We start from the raw sequence: 20,067 nt of genomic DNA on the forward strand, positions 1-20,067 counted from the left end.
CTCACGCTGACCGCATGGTCAGTGTTGAAAGGAAATCAGGCAATGTTTGGTACATCTCTTCTACAGCAACAAGACAGTTTGCATCAAGTTTGTGAAATGTAATTTTATTAATTAATAGAAGGGCATGTCTTACCAGACAAACTGTCCCAAAATAAATAAAGTTTCAGCATCATTAAAAGCACACAAACACACAATTTTACAGGGTAAAATACAAAGTCAATTTTGATGATGCTCTTACTTGCATTTACTAAAAATCTGAGAGAGACTGTAATCAATCTCTAAATAATGATCCTGCATAAAGAGAAAAGTACAGCACAGTTATTTCATAGAAGGTTTTGGAGTGACAGTTTGAGAAGACTCTGCTTTAAAAGATATTAAGATATATCACAAATCCAATCACACTCTCTGTTAACATTACAGCATGGAATTGTACTTAATCAAAAATAAAAGTAAAGTGGCTGAAGAAGGCTGTATACTTTCTTTTCCAACATAACACTAATTTCTATTTTTGGCATGAATTAATAACCTTTTCCATTAGTAGGAAAACGTGCTCTGCAAACTCTCGGAGGGCACCACGGCCACCATTGCTTTTGCAAATATATCCAACAGCCTTCTGGGCAGCGGCACAGGCATCAGCAGGAACGCCACCGAGGCCCACTTTCTTCAAGCATTCCTCATCAGACACTTCATTTCCTATCAAGTTAAAGAAACACTGGTTGAATATTTAAAGAGAGAAGGAATTTTCTTCCTAAATAATGCAAACAGCAATCAGTAAGTAATTCTGGCAACTTCAGACACTGTATATTAGAATACTACAGATTAGATGGAACAAAAATAAAAGTATTTCCAAGTATAATAAATACTTAAGGTCTAGGGTTTCTCCTAAGTAATTCATAATAAACGCTTATCAATTAGAGGAGAATGGAGTGTACTTTCTGCTTGCCATGCATATTACAATTACTAGAAATCTAATATAAACTATTATTTAAACTTTTTATTAAGGAAAATTTCAAACATGCAAGAATCCCAAATTTATGTAGCGTAATTATTAATGTTTTGCATTATTTATCAATATTTTTGTCCATTCCCTGCCCCCAAGTTTTTTGGAGGAAAGGGAGAAGAAGGAATTCCCAGACAACATACTTTACCCATAAACTCTTTGCCATCTGTCTATAATACATATATTTTTAAGAAACTGACACAGTATCACCCAACCAACAAAATCAACACTAATTCCTTAATATCATCTAATAACCTAGTACATGCTCAAATATCCTCAGCTGTCTCAAAATTGTCTTTTTATAGTTGATTCATTTGAATCAGAAACCAAAAAAGGTCCACATACTGCATTTTGTTGCTATACATCTTAAGTCTCTAACAGTTCTGATTTGTATGCTGCTTGTTGAAAAATTACCATCACACTGACATAACTACATCCTTTCTCTCCCTGCCTTGCTTATTAGTTTCTCCACCTCCCCCTCTTATTTATTTATTTTTTTTTTGGTAGGATGAATTTTAGAAGCTCCCAGGATCTAACATTCACCATTCTGCATATAACTATTACTATAATATAGACCAAATACTACTAATAAATGTTGGTTAAGAGTGTTTGTTTTAAATCTGTTCTACATTTATCTACTGAAATTTTTCTTTTATTATTAAATGTATTGAAATTTGAATTGTTTTCAATGAAAGATGATAAAAATTAAAGTATTTCTTTGCATAACCCACCCCTGAAACTAAACTTTATTAAATTTTATTTATAAAAGTGTTTATTAGAACTAATAAATGAATTCAGTAAAGTTGCAGGATACAAAATTAATGCATAGAAGTCTATTGCGTTTCTATATATACTAATAATGAACTCTCAGAATGAGAAATTAAGAAAACGATCCCATTTACTATTTCATCAAAAAGAATAAAATACCTAGGAATAAATCTAAGGAGGTAGAAGACCTGTACTCAGAAAACTCTTTAAGACACTGACAAAAGAAACTGAAGATGACACAAGCAGATGGAAAGATATACTGTGCTCATGGATTAGAAGAATTAATGTTGTTAAAATGATCATAACTACACCAAAGGCAATCTACAGATTCAATGCAATCCCTACCAAAATACCAAAGGCATTTTTCACAGAACTAGAATAAATCTAAAATTTGTATGGAAACAAAAGACCCCAAATAGCCAAAACAATCTTGAGAAAGAAGAACAGAGCTGAAGGAATCATGTTCCCTGTTTTCAAAAGCTATACTCATTAAAGCAGTATGTTAAGAGATTAATCCTAAGAGTTCTCATCGCAGGGAAAACATATTTTTATTATCTCATATGTATCTATATGAGATGATGGATGTTCACTAAATTTACTGTGATAATCACTGCACGATGTACATAAGTTAAATCACTGTGCTGTAGACCTTAAACTTATACAGTGCTGTAAGTCAGTTATATCTCAATAAAATTGGAAGAAAAAAAAAGTGTCAACATTTTAAAGGAATACACTTTTATACATTTATGTGGCTGATACAAAATACTGCTCTGACTTTTAAGATAAAAATTTAGAGTTTATTCTCTATTTTCTTGATTTTCTAACCTCTACTTTTTATAATTTTTTCCTTATGTGATATAAGTAATGCATATTCTTGGTAGAAACTTTTTAAAAAAATAAACGAAGGCAAAAAAAATCAAAATTAGACTAATTATCATTATTTATGGACAATCACTACACTTTGGCATGTATTTTACAGTTTTACTTATATAAATGATATACACTTATTACTAAATGCATATACTATTTTAAGGATTTTATATTATCTTCAATTTCTTTCCCAATAGCCTTATGAAGTTTGATTTGTGTTTATACTATAAATAGGAAAACTAAGGCTTAGAGAAGCTGCTTAAGGTTGCACAGGTAATAATAAGTACAGCTGGGATTTGTTATATGTTCCATTAAAATTGTTTTCTTCTTACACAAATTGGATCATTTTCTATCAAAGGTTCTACAGTATTTTTCTCCACTGAATCTTCACATGTGATTCAAAGGCTATTCCTGAAGTCCCCAGATCACGTGCTCCCAAAGCATCCCTGTGCTGCTTCTTTTGAGGCCCATATTGTCCTTGTAAATATTTATCTCATACACGGTTTATAGTTATTATGTATTTTAGTAACTTTTCATTATTGATATTCAAAAATGTTGACATCATTAGACTGTAAACTCTGTAAGCAATAAGTCTCAGCAACCAGTTCCAAGTATGCATAGAGGAGACACCTGATAAATATACTTGCTTAATGCTAAAGTGAAAAACTTATGACATGTGACCATGTCAAGGAATACATATTACATACAGCATTGTTTTTAATGATTGCATAAATATATTTTTGCAGGATATTTAGGTGGGTTCTTTTTATCCCTCCATTATTGGCATATTTGTTCAATTTCTTTCCTGGAAATGGAATCTGGGGAGTCAAATCTATGTACATTTTAATAATAGCAAAAAATGTTCAGAATGTACTTCCTATATATCAGACATCTTTAATCCATTATTATGGCTGAATAGAAGGATACCAACCAAGATATGCCACTTCTTTCCAGCACAGGCCCATTTCTTTTCTCCATTCATCTACAACTGCAAGCTTGTCTGGTACACTGACTTCCATTTTGCAATCCAGTTTTAAGGAAGAGAGAGTCTGCTTTGAACAGGCCCTTTCTGAGATTAACCTCACCTTAAGAAAAAAAAAAAACAAAAAACAAAGGGCAAAATGAGAAAACAGAAATCTCTCATAATAAAATAACACCTTTTAAATAATACAAATCACAAGTGAGTAGTCTGAAGGACTAATTAAGTAAAATCAACTAATTTATTTTAAAATGATGAAGCTTTAACACATTTGATTGCTAGTAGTCCAATAAAGGCGAAAGACTATTTTCTACAGTGGAAAGGATTCTATCTACAGGTAAAAACTAAAATATACACTGTCTGATAACAATCTAAGATTCTCCAATAATTCAATTTATTCAGAGGAAAGTCTAACTTGTCTCTCATGCTGCTCAGAAACACGTATTTAAGATTTCTAGTGAATTCTAAGAAATCATCTTAAACTTCATTTTTGAAAATACACATACGTATTGTTATTTTGATTAAAATTTTCAATCATAAGAATAAGCTACATTTAAAAAATCCACCTGAGATTTGCTTTTTTCCAAATGCTGACACCTATTTTCTGTGAAATCTTTCGGGTTGCAAGATCCTATCGGAAATACTAGATAGCACCTACTACCATACTCATTAAATAAATAAGAAATATTATTTATTGATAGACAAATTACTAATTCTACTCATCCAGAAGTAAACAGCACAATTTTCTAGGCATGTGAAAGCCAAATTTCAGATATTTTAATTGATAATACTAAAAATGTAAATCTCTTATTTCCCTCACATGTTTCTTGACCTTAAATCACAATCTTAAAAAGCATTGCTATGTTCAGGGGGCACATACCTCAATACCACTTTTCTTTAATAAACTTATCCCAATAGCATCTTTTACATCATAAGATATTATTTCTTTTTGGTCTCCTGATACATAAATGTGGCCATTGGTTAGACATCCATCAATATTGCAAACGAAAAGTTTTATCTCCTTCAGCTTCTCTTTGCCAAAATAGCCAAATCTAAAAGAAACCAAAATAGACTTTTGAATCCAAGTGTGATACTAATCACTCCCTCTCATCTAGCTAACACCAGTAAACTTGATAACCCGTTTCCATTTAATTACTCAAACATTACCTTTCCAAGTAACCTCACATATACACTTCAACTTACAATGCAAGGATTTTAAGTGTGGTCTAACCAGATTATGTGCTTCTCAAGTTATTGAATAAGCCATCTATAGGCATATTTTATGTATATGTCTTCCTCACATAAGCAAAATAATTACAAAAGATCCTAAGATTGGAGGATCAAAAATCAGTTGTCCACAAGTGAATTTAAATGTATCTACTAAAAATCATTCATTATGGTCTAGTGCAAAGGCTATACAATCTTGTTTTTACCTTAATACTCTTTGTTCTGCAATAGGCCAGTCAATGTCCACATCTATGTCCACACTGTGCTCGGCTCGCATCTCGTAGTATGCCATTTTCCCACCCTAAAGATAGCACAGGTGCCATGAGGACTGTTGTCAACATGCATTCACACGTATCAAAAAGTTTATTACAATACAGAACAATGAATCCACTTCTACAGTACTAAGAAAAATGAATAAGCCAGTAATACCAGACATACAACAAATAATTTTTTTTGGAGGGGAGAGCTTATTGTTTTCCATATATTCAAACCACATAAAACAAACAACCTTGACATTTTCCAAATTCTATCTACACAGTGCAAGTTCCCATCTTTCTTTAAATAGATTTTTAAGATTGAAACAGAGTAGAAATAATACGCATCCTCCAGTATTCTGACCACAAGGAATTTTCTGGGAATCCCTAATTGTATCCCCTTTGTTCTGGTAGTCTCTCCCATCATCATCCAAAAGCAGTAGTATAAATGTTTTTGGAACTTCTGTTCCTATTTGCAATAGGGGTAAGATTGGGGAGGAAAAGGAACTGTAGTATCTACTGTACAGAATTGTCTTAGATCCATCCCTGAGCTACAGATGGGAGTGGACAATAATTGTCTGGGTCACATGTGGGCAAAGGTAGGAACAGTGTCATGATCCTGGGGTGTGGGGCAACAGGAGTGAGGCCTTTGCTGATTGTAATCATTTGAAGGTCAATATCAATCACGAGAAATTTTCATTTTTCAGAATTGTCAGTCTCTTTACAAATCTTGTTACAATGAGAAAGCTATTTTTCTCCGCACTTTAGGAAAGGGTCAAATCACAGTCCCCCTTAGCAAAGAGCTTATGGAGGGTGTATCTGTAGATGTCAAATCTAATTTTCCTGAATACTCAAACTTAACTGAACAGCCAGCCTACAGTTTGCCTACTGACCAGAAGATTGGAAAAATTCCTTCCCCTTAGAGAATGAGTCACATTAGAATTTTTACTATAAAGAGTGGAGTTCAGGGGTTCTTAAATGCTATTTTTTGAGTAACATAAGGACTTGAATCCAAATCCTAACAGTGCCATTTACAACTTGTTTTTGCTTTGAGCCAATTGCTTCATTTTTCAGAGCTGCCGTTTCCTCCTCTGAAACAGAACTAGGAACATCCATTTTATTCCGTTATATAAGATAACCTATGTAGTATTTCATATAGTCCTGGGTCCATAGTAAGTGCTGAACAAAGAATAGCTATAACCAAAATGAACAAATAGCATATGATGTAACCACACAGGCTCTAAAGATGAGAGAGACATCCAACTCCCTTATTGTAAAATGAGAGCATTAAGACTCAGAACAGATAAAATGATATATTCAAGGTTAAATAGTTATAGATAGAGATTTTACTACAATATATTCCAGTTTTCCTGATGCCCAGGTTGGTGCTCTTTCACTTCTACTATACTGTTGTGTTTTCCTGTCTCTTTTCAAAGTAATAAAGGTTATTCAACTGTACAACCACAACCTGACAGTAATACAACTATGGATTAAAAACAGAGTTTTGAATGAAATAATATGAATACCAGGACACATATAGAACATTCAATACTTGTTTCATTTCTTATCTTAATGGTACAATTGTAGCAGAATCCTTCCCATATTCACTGAATGAACCCCAAAGATCATTTTGGGGTAAGTGTGCAGGATAAATGCCTCAGATGATAAATCTTGTCAGTTACTGCTTTTCCCCTAGGGGTTAATACTTTCCTTTATGTGCCATACTTCTTTCTTAGAACTCACAGTATATAGATAAAAGGGTTTGAAAGGTTTTTGCAAAATGAGGGCACAAACCTGTAAGTAACCCATCTCTATCAAATGTCTTTTAGCAAAATAAAACGAGCCATTTTCATATAATTCTCCATCCCAGTCTTGTCGACGAGGTCGTTTAGCTGGATTCAAATTCAGAGGCTCAGTCATTTCACGAACTAAAAGCAAAAAGCTACAGTAAGTCCCAGGTGCTTTGAACACTGAAAATGTTCATTCAGTAATTTTTTTAAAAAGCAAATAAAAATGAACTCAGAAGGTAGAATATTTCTGTATCTAAATAAACAATTTAAAAGATTTTTTAAAGAAACAAAACCTCTAATAATTCTGATGATTTATCTTTGCTTTTCAATAACAATAATAAGAGAAAAATAAAGTATCTTATAGAGAAATTCTGAGTAATTAAAGTTTTAAGCTATTTATACAAATATGATGCTTTGGGAGGACATAAAGGCAACCTTAAAATAGTTTCAAAAGAACTGAATTTGTTATAAAGTACCCATAATTCAATATTTGAGCCCTTTAAATCTACTGCTCACTATGTGCTTCTATAGAAATACAATGTATGTGTTATTTATCTAATGTGGTTGAGAAATTACTTTCATGGAATTATTACAGAAAAATGAATACTTCCCCATTAAATTATTGAAACTTTCATATTGATAGAACTGCTTATATAATGTATGATACATTCTTACCAGTAGTTAAAAAAATACTAATATAAAATATACATAACAATAAATAAATTATGTTTACTTATTATTATTGTTGGTAATAATGAAGGCTGAGCAATACCAACATTAATGATTATAACATGATATAATAAATGAAGACTTCAGTATTGGTATATAGGAATTCCCTTGGCTTTCCACTAAATTTTTGCCAAATTTGTGCTTGTGGATGTGTATAGATACTTTTTGAACTTTTTTAACTTTAATCATATATCATATAAAGCTCAATATTCAGTCTAACACTGGGCTTCCTTGATTTGTTCAAAAATGTGTTTTTCAAGCTTTAATCCTTCCTATATCTTATTTCTGATATTTAGTGAATAAGTTCAAAATATTATATATATAAAACTTAACATAGAACTTGCTACAGAGAAGACACTCAATAAATGCTTATTGAATGAAATCAATAAATGTAGTCATTGATATACTGCATTGATTTTGATAGCATTCATATTTAGAGGCTGAAAAATCATCATTTTCTGTCTATAACTTTATCTTATCTTAATTGCTCTTTTGTGGACCTTCTCCATTTTCACTGCATCTTCCTCTCTCCTTTAAGTCAAACATAGGTTAGAGACAAATGGGCCAGCGTTCCTACATTCAACAAATGTCAGGGCACTGAAGAGTAATCACACTGCCTTTCTTCACGTATGTTACATTTACCTATTTGTTGGTGATTCTATTCTTTATTACAGATTTTGCTACTTTATCTGGCTAGAAATCAGGCTCTAGCTAAACATTATGGAACTCTTTTTGCACAAGAAGATACACATTTTGGGAAGCAATTCCACAAATTCATTCTTGAGGTTCTCCAAAACTTTTTGGTGGAAGATCTCTATTCCCACAATTCTATGATTTATAGGGAGTTTATCAAACAAGTCTAGAACAACATAAAATTATTTGCTCTAGAAAAATGACATGTCTTCCTCAAAATACAAATAGAGGGTTAAAATAATCCTTTGTAAAAAGTAATTTGGTAGAGAATTAATTTGGTCTCATTGTTCTGCCTCAATAATCACAAGATTTAGAACACATTATAAATGTTATTACCTACTAGAGTTAAGAATCCCATGTTCTATTTTACTGCTCCTTTTTTACTCTCCCCACTCCTAAAGAATATTTACATATGAAAAATTAATTCTTCATAAAATGAGCTAAAATAAAGATTGATACAACAGATTACCTCCTTTCTGAATTTCACCCCATCGAAACTGATGGCGTCTCACAACAGAGAAAACAGAATCATATCCTTCTTCTCGAATCATTTCTGCAACTTTTTGAAGATCAGTAGGATGTAAACATGGAGAAGTAGCTTGAATATTTCCTACAATGTCAACCTCTTAAAAAGACAAAACAAATGAAAAGAACATCAAAATAAAGTTCTTTGCAACCAAGTAATACTAAGATCTAAATTCAAATGTTAAAACAAGTCTTGTGAAATGATAGGCAAGTTGGAAATTATGTAAAATTTTGAATAAACTATTAGTCAAACTCATACCATTGTGATAATTAAGAAATTCTATGATGGCATCTAGTGAGGTAGAACTGTCTTTTGAAGCTTCAGAACTTCTTCGATGAACTTGTGCACCAAATTGTTTGGCCACATTCTCAATTTCATCATGGTCTGTTGAAACCCAAACACTGTACAGATATTAAAAAATAAAAAAATAAAAAGCCAAATCACTAAAAAAAAAATCATTAAAGATAAAAAGGAGCTCTGCAACCCCAAAAATACAGCTTACATAATGTTAGAATAGTTTTTGTACCAGCAAAATAATGTTACAGATAGAAATATGAAAGTTAAAGAAAAATAAAGTATTTTCTATGTAAACTACATTTTAAAATGTCTGAATCAAAAATGTGGTCCTAGATGTAATATTTATATTTACATATATAAATATTTATATTATATATAACATATTATTTATATACATATTATTTATATAGCCCTAGATATAGTTTTATAAAATTAGAAAAAAATGATAATTGGTATTTTTAAAGCTACTGGTATATTAAAGACACTAGTAACACTAGAAGTTCAAATCTAAAGGAAATAAAGAAGATACTGCTTCTCGTTCCCCATCAAAATCCAAAATATTGTGTATTTAATATACTTGCTAAGAAAAAAATGGATTTGGCTTAGCCAACCCACAACACTGAAAGAGTTTCAAGCTTAGTAGAGACTAAATGCCCAAAACAATCAGACAAGCCAACTCTTTTTTTTTTTTTTTTTGCCAACTAACAATGGGTACATAAATATCTGAACACAGAATCAAGTGGGTAAAGCCACCGATAACAATTAAAGATGTGGAGAACATGACTTGATTGGCTCAGGAGAGCTTAGTTGAACAGCTCTATTAACCACAGCTTACAGAGTTGACCATTTGGACTTTACAAGACGACGACTAAGAGTAAAATATAAAACATTATTTTGGGGGTGTGTACTAGTCTGTACTGAATTGTTTCCTTGACCTTTACAAATCCCCACTGCTAGAAACAGAAGATGTGAGTATTACCCTAGCCACAATGTTTTTATAGTGACATTACACAAAGAAATCTGAATGACTTCTTTGGTATATGCATATACAGTTGACCCTTGAACAGCACTGGTTTGAACTGTGTGAATGTTTTTCAATAAATGCACTGGAAAAATTTTAGAAGGTCTGCTACAATTTGAAAAAAATTGCAAACTGTGTAGCCTAGTAATATTGGAAAAAATAAGAAAAAGTTAGGTGGGACTTCCCTGGCAGTCCAGTGGTTACGACTCCGTGCTTCCAATGCACAGGGTGTGGGTTCGATCCCTGGTTGGGGAACTAAGATCGCACATGCTGAGGCATGGCCAAAAAATAAACAACAACGATGTGATTAAACCAGCCAAGATGACTAAGTATAATACCACAAAAACGCAAAAAAAAAAAAAAGGTATGCCATGAACGCATACAACATACGTAGATAATAGTCTATCCTTACATAGACATGAGTGATATTTAATATAAAGATAATAATGTTTTACTTTTCTGTTTTTTAACTCTGCCCATCATCACAGGTAAGTGGTTTTTTAAAAAAATGGAACAATGTTTCTGACACTGTATTATGAATATGACTGTAATACTGTATGCCATAAAAATTTTATAATGATTCATTCATTAGTGTATAGGCTAGGCTACCGTGAAGCAATCATACTGATTACAATAGGCTACCATAAAGCAATCATACTGTTGCTTCTTTGTTACCAATGCCTGAATCATTATACCTGTAAATAAATATGAATTTCTTTTTCACATTATCTTTTCATTTTTGATGTTCAGTGTTAGTAATATGTGTAACATCTACAGTGTTTTGTGTCATATAAGACAATATTGATACTGACAGGTGATTCATCTTGTAAACAAAGTAAACTTATGATATTGATATAGTGCAGTACTGTAAATGTATTTTGTCTTCCTTATGATTTTTTCTCTAGCTTATTGTAATATACTATACAATACATATATATTATAAAATGTGTTAATAATAAAAAATAAATAAAACATAAAATAAAACATAAAACTAAATAAAACATAATGTGTTTCAGAGATAGAAAACTCACGGTTACCCGTGGGAAGAGGGAAAGGGGGCGGGCCAATATAGGGGTAGGGGAAAAAAAAGGGTTATTATGGGATTACATAAAATCATGTGTGAAACTTTTGAAAATTGTAAAGCACTACAGAATTTAAAGAATCTTTCCTTCAATTAAAAAAATCAATTAAAATTTAAAAACATAATGTGTTTATGTTACTGGTAAGGCTTTAGTCAACAGTAGGCTATTAGTAGTTAAGTTTTGGTGGATCAAAAGCTAATCTGGGATTTTTGACTGCCCGGGGTGGGGAGGGGAGTCGACACCCCTGACCCCACATTGTTCAAGGGTCAACTGTATTTCTTCTACCCCTTTCATTCAATATCTACTGAACGAATGAGAACCTGCATGTTTCAAACGTCTATGCTCAATTGTCAAGAGTGAAAAGAGAGAAACTAAAGAAAAATTTCTAACATCTCTGGCTTTCATTTATGAATTTAATTTCATTTATTGCCTTTACTATTGGCAGATGATTTAGAGATAAAGTCAATAAACCCCCATAGTGCCCCCAATTCTTTTTTCAGAGAAAACCTAGTAAACAAGATGAGCCATTGGCTAGGAGTCAAGTGTGTCATATCTACTCATGTCATTCTGCGTAAGGCAGAACATAGGAGCCCTCATTTTCCTCCATCTCAAAATCTGAAATAATTTTGGGATAAGTTTTTCACTGGAAAATGTCACAAAGTTATACAACAAAGTGAAGTATCAACAAAAATGTAGTGAATTTTTTAAAGAGAGGATAAAAGGAGGGTGGTGATAGTAACACAGTAAAAAGTGAACAGTAAAAGAAAGAGATGAGTCTTTTGACATCTGTTTTCCATCACTAATTGAAATAAATTACTGAAGCCATTTACTTTATTAGCCTGATCTTTACTGTAATAAATATTCAACACCTCAGGATTCAGTGATCTTTTGGAAATGCTAAACAGTAAACAAGAAATAACAGAGGTTGGGAAGAGGTTTGCCTTTGTTTCTTCTTTCCTCCCTTTTATTATTCATTCATTCCTTCATTCATGAAATGATTCCTGACTGCCTACTCTGTTTCAGGCCCTACTCTGGACACCGAGATATATAATCCGTTTTCTTGAGAAACTCTCAGCCGATTGGTAGAGACAGCGAGAGGTCAGGAAGCAATAACTAACCTTTCTACAATGCTTTACTTTTTACAAGGTATTTTTATAGTGCCTGCTAGATAACAGGTGCTCAATTTGTTGAATGAATGAAACAGTAGATGGTTAAGAGCATGGGCTCTGAAGGAAGGGCTTCAAATCCTGGCTCTACCACAAGCTAGCTATATGACTCTAGGTCAAATCTCCCTAAGCCTCAATTTTCAGTAAAACGGAGGTAATAATCGTAGTAATTACCTAATATGATTGTTATGAGAATTCAACATAAACCACAATACAGAATAAACATTTAATAAGTGTTAGCTATTGAAAATAATAAAATAGCAATGGTAATAAAGGAACAGCTACACAGTCTCATTTAATCCTCACACTGACTTTGTTGGAAGGAAAACTGAAGTTTTGCTTTCAGACCTTCAAAGGTCCAAATGTCTAATTTGTATGTATTATGTAAGGCAATGGCATTATGAATATGAAAACAGCATCTTATAGGTACACTTAAAATACAATGATCATCACTTATTAGAAGGACTAAGTCAGTCAATCATTCTCCCTTGGTTTAGGGGCATCAGATGAGGGAGGGCAAAAGAGAAAGAATGAGCAAATGAACAAACAGGGCTAATAAAAGTTAAAATCAAGTATAAAGTAAATGTCAAAGTTCAACGCCAATGGCTTTAGCCTCAGATGAAGTCATACCACATCTAACAGGACGAACAGGAGTATCAACCATGATCCCTACGACAGAAACTTCAAATCATAAACTGCCATTTCAAGGACAACATAGCATGGCCTTTCATTAATCATAAATCCACACCCTAGAAATGAAACCAAAACTTATGTTTATTTTTCACGTTAGGCAACATTTTAAAAAATCAATTTACTCTGAGATTCACTTACACAGCACTCAACCACTGTTGAAACCAAGCTCTTAAAAACTCAGCTCAAACAATAGCTTTTTACTAAATGAAAATATTATCTCCGCATTTTTCTTGACTGTTAACTCTCCAAGTTAGTGTGCAAAGTTAGCAACCTTGAAAGTATCGTTAGCTTTGATTCTAAGCAGGCCAGAAACTCAATTAAGTCAAAATGATTTTGAACAAAATAATCTCCAGGCCTGAAAAACACAAATCAGGCAAGCTACAGTTTTCCCCAATTCCTTCATAGGGTACATATTTGTTGAAGGAGGCAGAGGGGAGAAGCAGGAAGGCTGCTCCAAACTGACTGCAGCTTCAGAATAAGTCAATTAAATTCAAATCTACCCCTTTTGGGTGGTAGATTAGAACTCAAAGGGCAGAGAGTGATGTATAATTGCAAGCTTTCTAAATTAACTGTTTTAAGAGGGCATTCAGGGGCTATCTGCCAGAACACAGGTAAATTCTCCCGGCAGCATTGAGCACACATTTTCGGGGGCTGGGATCATCCTAAGAACAAGGCCTTAAGCTGCTAGAAACCATGACAGAGTTTGGTTGAACACAGAGCTTTGGATGGAGTTGTTTGTTATGTGTGGAAAGTTTTGCAGTTCTCAGCAAAACTACCCCCATACCATAAAGGGAGAGCCTATCTAGAGGAACCAAGAAATAGAGGATTATGGTGACCAAGTGCACTATCCCCTTACTTTCCTTTTCTTAAAAATATGTATTATCACCTGATACAGTATACACTGTTTATATATTAACTGTCTTCTCCCTATTATAATGCAAGCTCCACCAGCCTAGGGATGGACCCTACTGCTATAACCCTTGGTTAAGGACACGTAACAGTGCCTGTCACGTAGTAGGTAGTCAATAAATGTTTGCTGAATGAATGAATCATTTTTGCCCTTGAATCTGTATCTCAAACAAGCCCTACCTTTTTTTGTTTAGCCAGTTTGAAAGGGGTTTCTTGACATATGCAACTGGAGTTGTAAATGGGTTCTGTTCTCAATCTATTATGAATGTGATTTTCCTCTCTAGTTTATGTTACAAAAATAGGATTTTACTACATCACTACTAACTGGATGCACCTTCTCTCGGTCCTTTTTTTTTTTTTTCCCAGTGTGTACCCTTTGTAAGGAGGTCCAAAAGTCTGTGAGCTTAACACGGAAAGAACCATGTCACACACATCTTGCTGTTCCCTTGGATGTGTATGGCAGAAATTAGGGCTCAGTGTTTACTGAACTGAACCAAATCCCCCAGTCTTTCTTTATCATTCCTTTGCACACTTCCTGTTACATTACTGTTATATTCTGTGCGCCAGCTCTTATTTACCTTGCACCACCCAGGACTTCCTTTGGATAAAAACATTAAGAAAATTAGTAAATTTATACTTTTTTGGTACCTCCTTTGTAAACAAGAACAGTTAAATCAAAATCATTTATCCATACATTAATGTAGGTAATTAATATGCTACAAAACCAGCCATCTCTTTAAAAACCAAAACCCAAATATCAAAAGGTGAAAATAATTTACTTTCCACGGTAACAAATTCAAGCATAATTAGGTTGAAATTACCATGTGTAAATTCATTCTTGACACAGAATTCTACCTCCCTTCTTTTATGAACGACGTAAGCTTGTAACTCCCGACCAATACGGCATATGGCCATGTCTCTAAATGATGCACAATTAAAACTGTCCTTAGGACAAACGAGGTTCCAAAGTATGATCAAACCATTTATAAGCATTTCATGAAACAGTCCAGCGGTGCGGTTTTCCACTCTCTCGCACCTATATACAAATGTGGGGAGCTTTCTAGATTGTGCTGACTCACAGGCAGATAGCTTAGAGTATTTTCCAAAGGTCAGGAGAGGATCTCCAAGCTGAACTTGAAATGAGAAAAGCCTTGACAGCCCACTCCATTCATGAACCCGATGCCTCCTTAATCGTTCAGCACCAGGTGGGTGTCAGACGCCGGGCAACAGGGGAAAGCCAACGGCCACTGCCTAAAGGAGTTCACAGATTATCGCAGACGTTTCACAAGGGTGGACTCCTTTCCTTTACCCTGCGAGGTCAACCCGGGCAGCGCAGACGGTAGAGAAGAGGAAATCTCCCCCTTTATGGATGTTATTCTCAAGGGCGGAGACAGGAACGGTCCCAGGTTCATGGCTATTAGCAGCTACCGAACAAGGAGGAAGCTGGAGCCCCTCCTCCCCCGGCTGCCAGCCGTGGCCCAGGCACCCCGGATCTTGCACACCCCTTCCGGGGGCGATTGCCCCCCGGAGCCCCTGCCCCTCCGGCGGCCCGGCTCCCCCTCACGACCCCCGCCCAGGCCGCACCGCCCACTCTCGCACATGCGCACCTCTGGAAGACCCCCGAGTCCAGGGCCGCACGCAGGACCCAGCCAATGAGCGGGACCCCCGCCAGGTGCTTAATGTTCTTCAGGGGGATGCCCTTGCTGCCGCCGCGGGCCAGGATTAGGGCCGCCAGGTGCGGGGGCTTCTCCACACCTCGGCCCTGGCCGCCGCGGGAGTTGCGCTGCAGCTTTGGCGGCCGACCCCGGGAGGGCCGCCCCCGCGGGTTGGAGACGGAGGTGGCTGCCCCCTTCTCCACCGAGTCCATCTTCCTCCCACGCCTTCTCCCCAGCTTCTCCACATCCGGGAGCTCTTGTCTCGCCACCTCAGCTCGGCGCCGCCCGATCTCCCCGCCCGACCGCTCGCGGGGATTGCTGTTCCCGACCCCGCCCACCGCCACGTCCCCGCGCCCTCGCGGGGCACGCCGGGAATTGTAGTCCACGGATCGCTCTCAGGATCCCGGAGGCCCAGTAGGTTCTGCCCGGGCGACCCCCAAGTCCAAGCCCGGCACGGAAAGGCCAGAAATGCCTGGAAGGAAGTGTAGCTTCTGGGGGGCTTGATATTGTATGGAGATTAATAAAATAGGCAACACAGGTTACCGATCTTTTGCTGAAGAACTTCCCCATTTAGGAATTGTGGTGGGTTTTCCACGGCACACCCTGGTGCACCCGAACACTAATCAATTTTATATTTTAAATTTTATATTTTAAACGTCCGTCTTTCTGCTATGCTTCTGACTCCTTGTTTCCAAGAGATGACCTCATTCGAATGTCCTCCAAGCACCTTAAATTCAACATTTTAAAAACAACTCTCCCAGAGCAACCCTGTATTTTTGGTAACCATGTGAGGAGAAGCTCAAACTGCTTCTACCTCTGCATTTTCTTTTTCTTTCTTTCTTTTTTTTAATTGAGGTGTAACTGACATATAACATGTTAGTTTCAGGTGTACATGTAATGATTCGCTATTTGTATGTATTGGGAAATGATCACCACAATAGGTTTAGTTAACCTTTCAACATATCTGTCTGCATTTTCTATCAAATATCACCACCCGTCTGGTGGAAAAACTTGGAAGTCAACCTTGTCTACTCCCTTCTAAGTGTAGTAGACACCTGTTAGTTTTCTTTTTTTTTGTTTTTGGACTACTGAAAACTTTTCCCTTTCAGGAATTGTTACCTCTCTTACCTGGTGGGCGTTTCACGCAAATCCTCAGCAGTGTAGCGGTGAGTGTGTGACCCAAGCTGATCAATCTAAGTACCTCATCTTCCTGAACACAGTTGTGGTCTAGGGACAGGCATATGACCAAGCAGAGCCTCTTGGCGTCCTTTCCAGAGACTCTGGGAAAGAAAGGATCTTTTTCTTGCTGAATATTTGGGTGCTAAGGACCCTGTAAACCTGAATCCTGAGGGCAGGATGAGGGAAGGGGGGTGGTGGGAGTTTCTGTTCTGAAATTGGCTGGGAGGCTGATGTTCACACAGAAGAAAACAGGGCCAAGACATGCAGGGAGAAGAGAGAAAGAGCCCCGATGGCATCATTTAAACCTCTTGATCCAGCCAAGAGTTTCAAAGGCGCGCGCGCGCGCACACACACGCACACACATGCATACATATATCTCTTCTTTTGGGTGGTTTTTTAGGAAGGAATCTCCTACCTAGCACGCATTTTGTTTTTTACCACTTTTGCAAGCCTGTATCTGGAAGTAGAGAGTCTCCTTGTCTGTCCTGGGTAAAGGCTAGTACATCCAGAACGAATGAAAGATAGTAGTACTGCCTCTTCTTCTCAAGAAGTGACAGAAAGCCTTTGTGCTTCTCAGGTCTTGGCTCTTTCTGAAGGAGACAGAGTAAGCCTTTAGTGTTTTGGGTCCTGGGCAGGCACTGGCACTTCACGTCTCATCTGTTTGCCTGTCAAGTAGCTCAGCCCTTACTGGGACTGGTTCTGGGAGAAGGTGCTGGATGTGGGGTAGTGTGGCTGTAAACAGACATCAGTGCAGTGCCTGAAGAAGGGGGCCAGACCTCCAAGAACCATCCCAGCACTCCAGGCCAAGTGACCACTTTGCCCCCAACGTACTGGCTCTTTGACTGGCACCTTCACAGTTATTTTGCTTGAGAGAGAGCAGCACTGATTTTTTGGCAACCATGTGAGGAGGACATCTACTGCTTCTTACACACCAAAACCTCTTTTCTCCTTTCCACCCCAATAACAATCTTAGTTCCCACTAATAAGATCGTTACCATTCTCCACAGTAATTCCCTAGGGGCCCACAAACCTTAGTGGGCCACTGACACTGAGTAGTTTAACTTCTCTGGTGTTGGTGTCCTCCAAGCTGGGGACACAGCAAGTGGCACCACTGTTGCTTATCAAAGGAGATTATAGCAATTCGCGTAAAAGCTGTGAGACTATGGACTCCTCCAGGAGAGGGACTGTTCCTTCTTTGTAATCACATCCAGAACAATATGTGGGTCACAGTAGCTGCTTAGTAAACGGCAGTGAACTACGTCTGATGTTACTTTTCCAGTCTCTGCCCACACATACTTTTTTCTTTTTTTTTTTTCACTCTCCAACATTACCATAAACTCATTTATTTAAAAGAAACTGTATGTCCATATCCTGGCTGAATTGGACATTCATATGATGTGTTAAATGCCCAGGAATAGCAAAAAATTAAACCAACTCCATACAAAGCAACTATAAGAACACAAAAACAAAACAAACAAACCAAGAATCATACTTTTAGCTGATGAAAACTCTCTCCCCCAAACCAACCACAAAGTGGTATACTGCCACACATACTTTTTTTATATGGTTGCAGTCTTACAATAATAAAGTATCTTGTATTCTTTGTATTTTTACGGTACAGTTTTGGTTACACTTGACAACTGGCTGATTCCAGTCCTGAGAAAGAAAGAGAGAGAGGCGGGGGAAAGGTTAGAAAAAGTGGAAGGTGATTCATCTAATTCAATATATGACACATGGAAGTTTGATACTTTTTTTTTCAATGAAATTAGAATATACTCATTTAATATATTTTTCTTCTGTGTGGTCAACGGGCATAAAGTTTCCAGTAAACAAGATGGATAAACTCTAGAGATTTGCTGTACAACATTGTACCTATTGTCAACAATAATGTATTGCACACTTAAAATTTAAGATGGCAGATCTCATGTTACGTGTTCATATCACAGTAAATAAAATTTTGAAAAAAAGAGAGAGACAATAACTGTGCCAGGAAGAGGAAATGTTAGCTTGTCTTTGGGTTACTCTGAAGGAGTTAAAAATAAACTGCTCTCAAAACAAATATTCGGACTCATCCTTTCTTTGAAGATGCGTGTGAAGTATTGCTGCCAAAGAATAATTCATTTGTATCCAGAGTGAGAGAATATATCTTTGTATGACCTCTTATTTTATGATTCTGTATATGAACACATTCAATACACAGAGGAATCCTTTGATTCATTGATTTGCTCACATTTTTTGCATTCCACAAGCCAGGCCTCGTGTGACACTTTAGGAATGCCAAAGCAAGATGGCCTAGACCCAGAACTTAGCATTCTGTTGGGGAGACAGGCAAACCTCAGTAGAGTGTCGTTTGTGATTTGATAGAAACGTGTGTTCTGGGGTGGGCAAGAATGGGGGAGAAGTATTTAGGTTAGAGTGAGATTTTTATTGGCTGAGATGACTCTTGCAATACTGTTCAAGTATGAGAATCTTCTCTGCTGAGGGAACAACATTGGGGAAGGCACAAAAGAATGAAATAGCTTTCCAAAGAGAAACTGGGAAACTTGAAGTAGGTCACTATAATTGGAGCATATGATACTTGTGGGTTCATGGCAAAAGATGAGAATAGAGGGGAACATGTGGGCCAGATTACAGCACATAAAGGTATTAGGAGCCAAGCCTTGTCAAGGAAGTTATGAAGAGCAGGGATAGGACACAATTCACTTCATTCTTTCAGCAAATCATTATTGCATGACTACTGTGTGTTAGGTACTTTGCTGGTCCCTGGAAATACATTGAAGGTGCTAGAAAGTGCTCAATTTCTGGATGTATCTTAGAAGTATAGCTAATAGGATTTGCTGACAAGCCAGATGAGGGGTGTGAGAGAAAAAGGGAGATAAGAGTGGTGGCAGGATCTTTGGCCTGACCATTATAATTTTTTAATGTTGGTGACTCTCACCAACAAGTGGGTAGGAATGAAGCCATACCAACATCTGAATCTAAGGATCAGTCGGTCTCTGGTGATGCAAGAATCCCAGCTCTGGAGAAAGCCCCCTTTCCTTGAGTATTTCTGGGAGTTCTCAAGGGTGTCTTACATGTGCCCATGAAAATGAACGTCCTGGCTGTGACTTATAGTGACTGCAGTTGCTAGAGCACCACAGACCTATTTCTCTCTCTGGAGCTAAGCTAAGACTTTCTTATTGGTTTTTTAACACATAGATTTTTACTGAGTTGTAAGTACTACATATAT

The 20,067-nt window shown here is 36.5% G+C and overlaps 1 protein-coding gene across 1 annotated transcript; it reads right to left on the bottom strand.

The window, feature by feature from the left end:
• Positions 1-190: 190 nt before the first annotated feature.
• On the bottom strand, positions 191-15,972 carry CMAS (cytidine monophosphate N-acetylneuraminic acid synthetase). The gene is made up of 8 exons (XM_061205037.1): positions 15,612-15,972; positions 9,095-9,237; positions 8,780-8,935; positions 6,893-7,026; positions 5,051-5,145; positions 4,498-4,669; positions 3,570-3,723; positions 191-693 (listed from the first exon to the last, which is right to left on the bottom strand). Exons 1-8 carry the CDS (start codon positions 15,869-15,871, stop codon positions 503-505), a joined length of 1,305 nt encoding a protein of 434 aa, XP_061061020.1. The 5' UTR covers positions 15,872-15,972; the 3' UTR covers positions 191-502.
• Between the last annotated feature and the right edge of the window lie 4,095 nt (positions 15,973-20,067).

The sequence above is a fragment of the Eubalaena glacialis genome, chromosome 11 (genome assembly GCF_028564815.1).
Source record: "Eubalaena glacialis isolate mEubGla1 chromosome 11, mEubGla1.1.hap2.+ XY, whole genome shotgun sequence".
Lineage (NCBI taxonomy): Eukaryota > Metazoa > Chordata > Mammalia > Artiodactyla > Balaenidae > Eubalaena > Eubalaena glacialis.

Bases quoted from the DNA above. Each gene is read 5' to 3' on its own strand.
- CMAS (XM_061205037.1), bottom strand. From the start codon at position 15,871: ATGGACTCGGTGGAGAAGGGGGCAGCCACCTCCGTCTCCAACCCGCGG. The intron at 8,936-9,094 runs GTATGAGTTTGA...TGTCTTTTTAAG, and splicing joins ATTTCTTAATTATCACAATG to AGGTTGACATTGTAGGAAAT. The intron at 3,724-4,497 runs GTATGTGCCCCC...TTTTTTCTTAAG, and splicing joins TAAAGAAAAGTGGTATTGAG to GTGAGGTTAATCTCAGAAAG.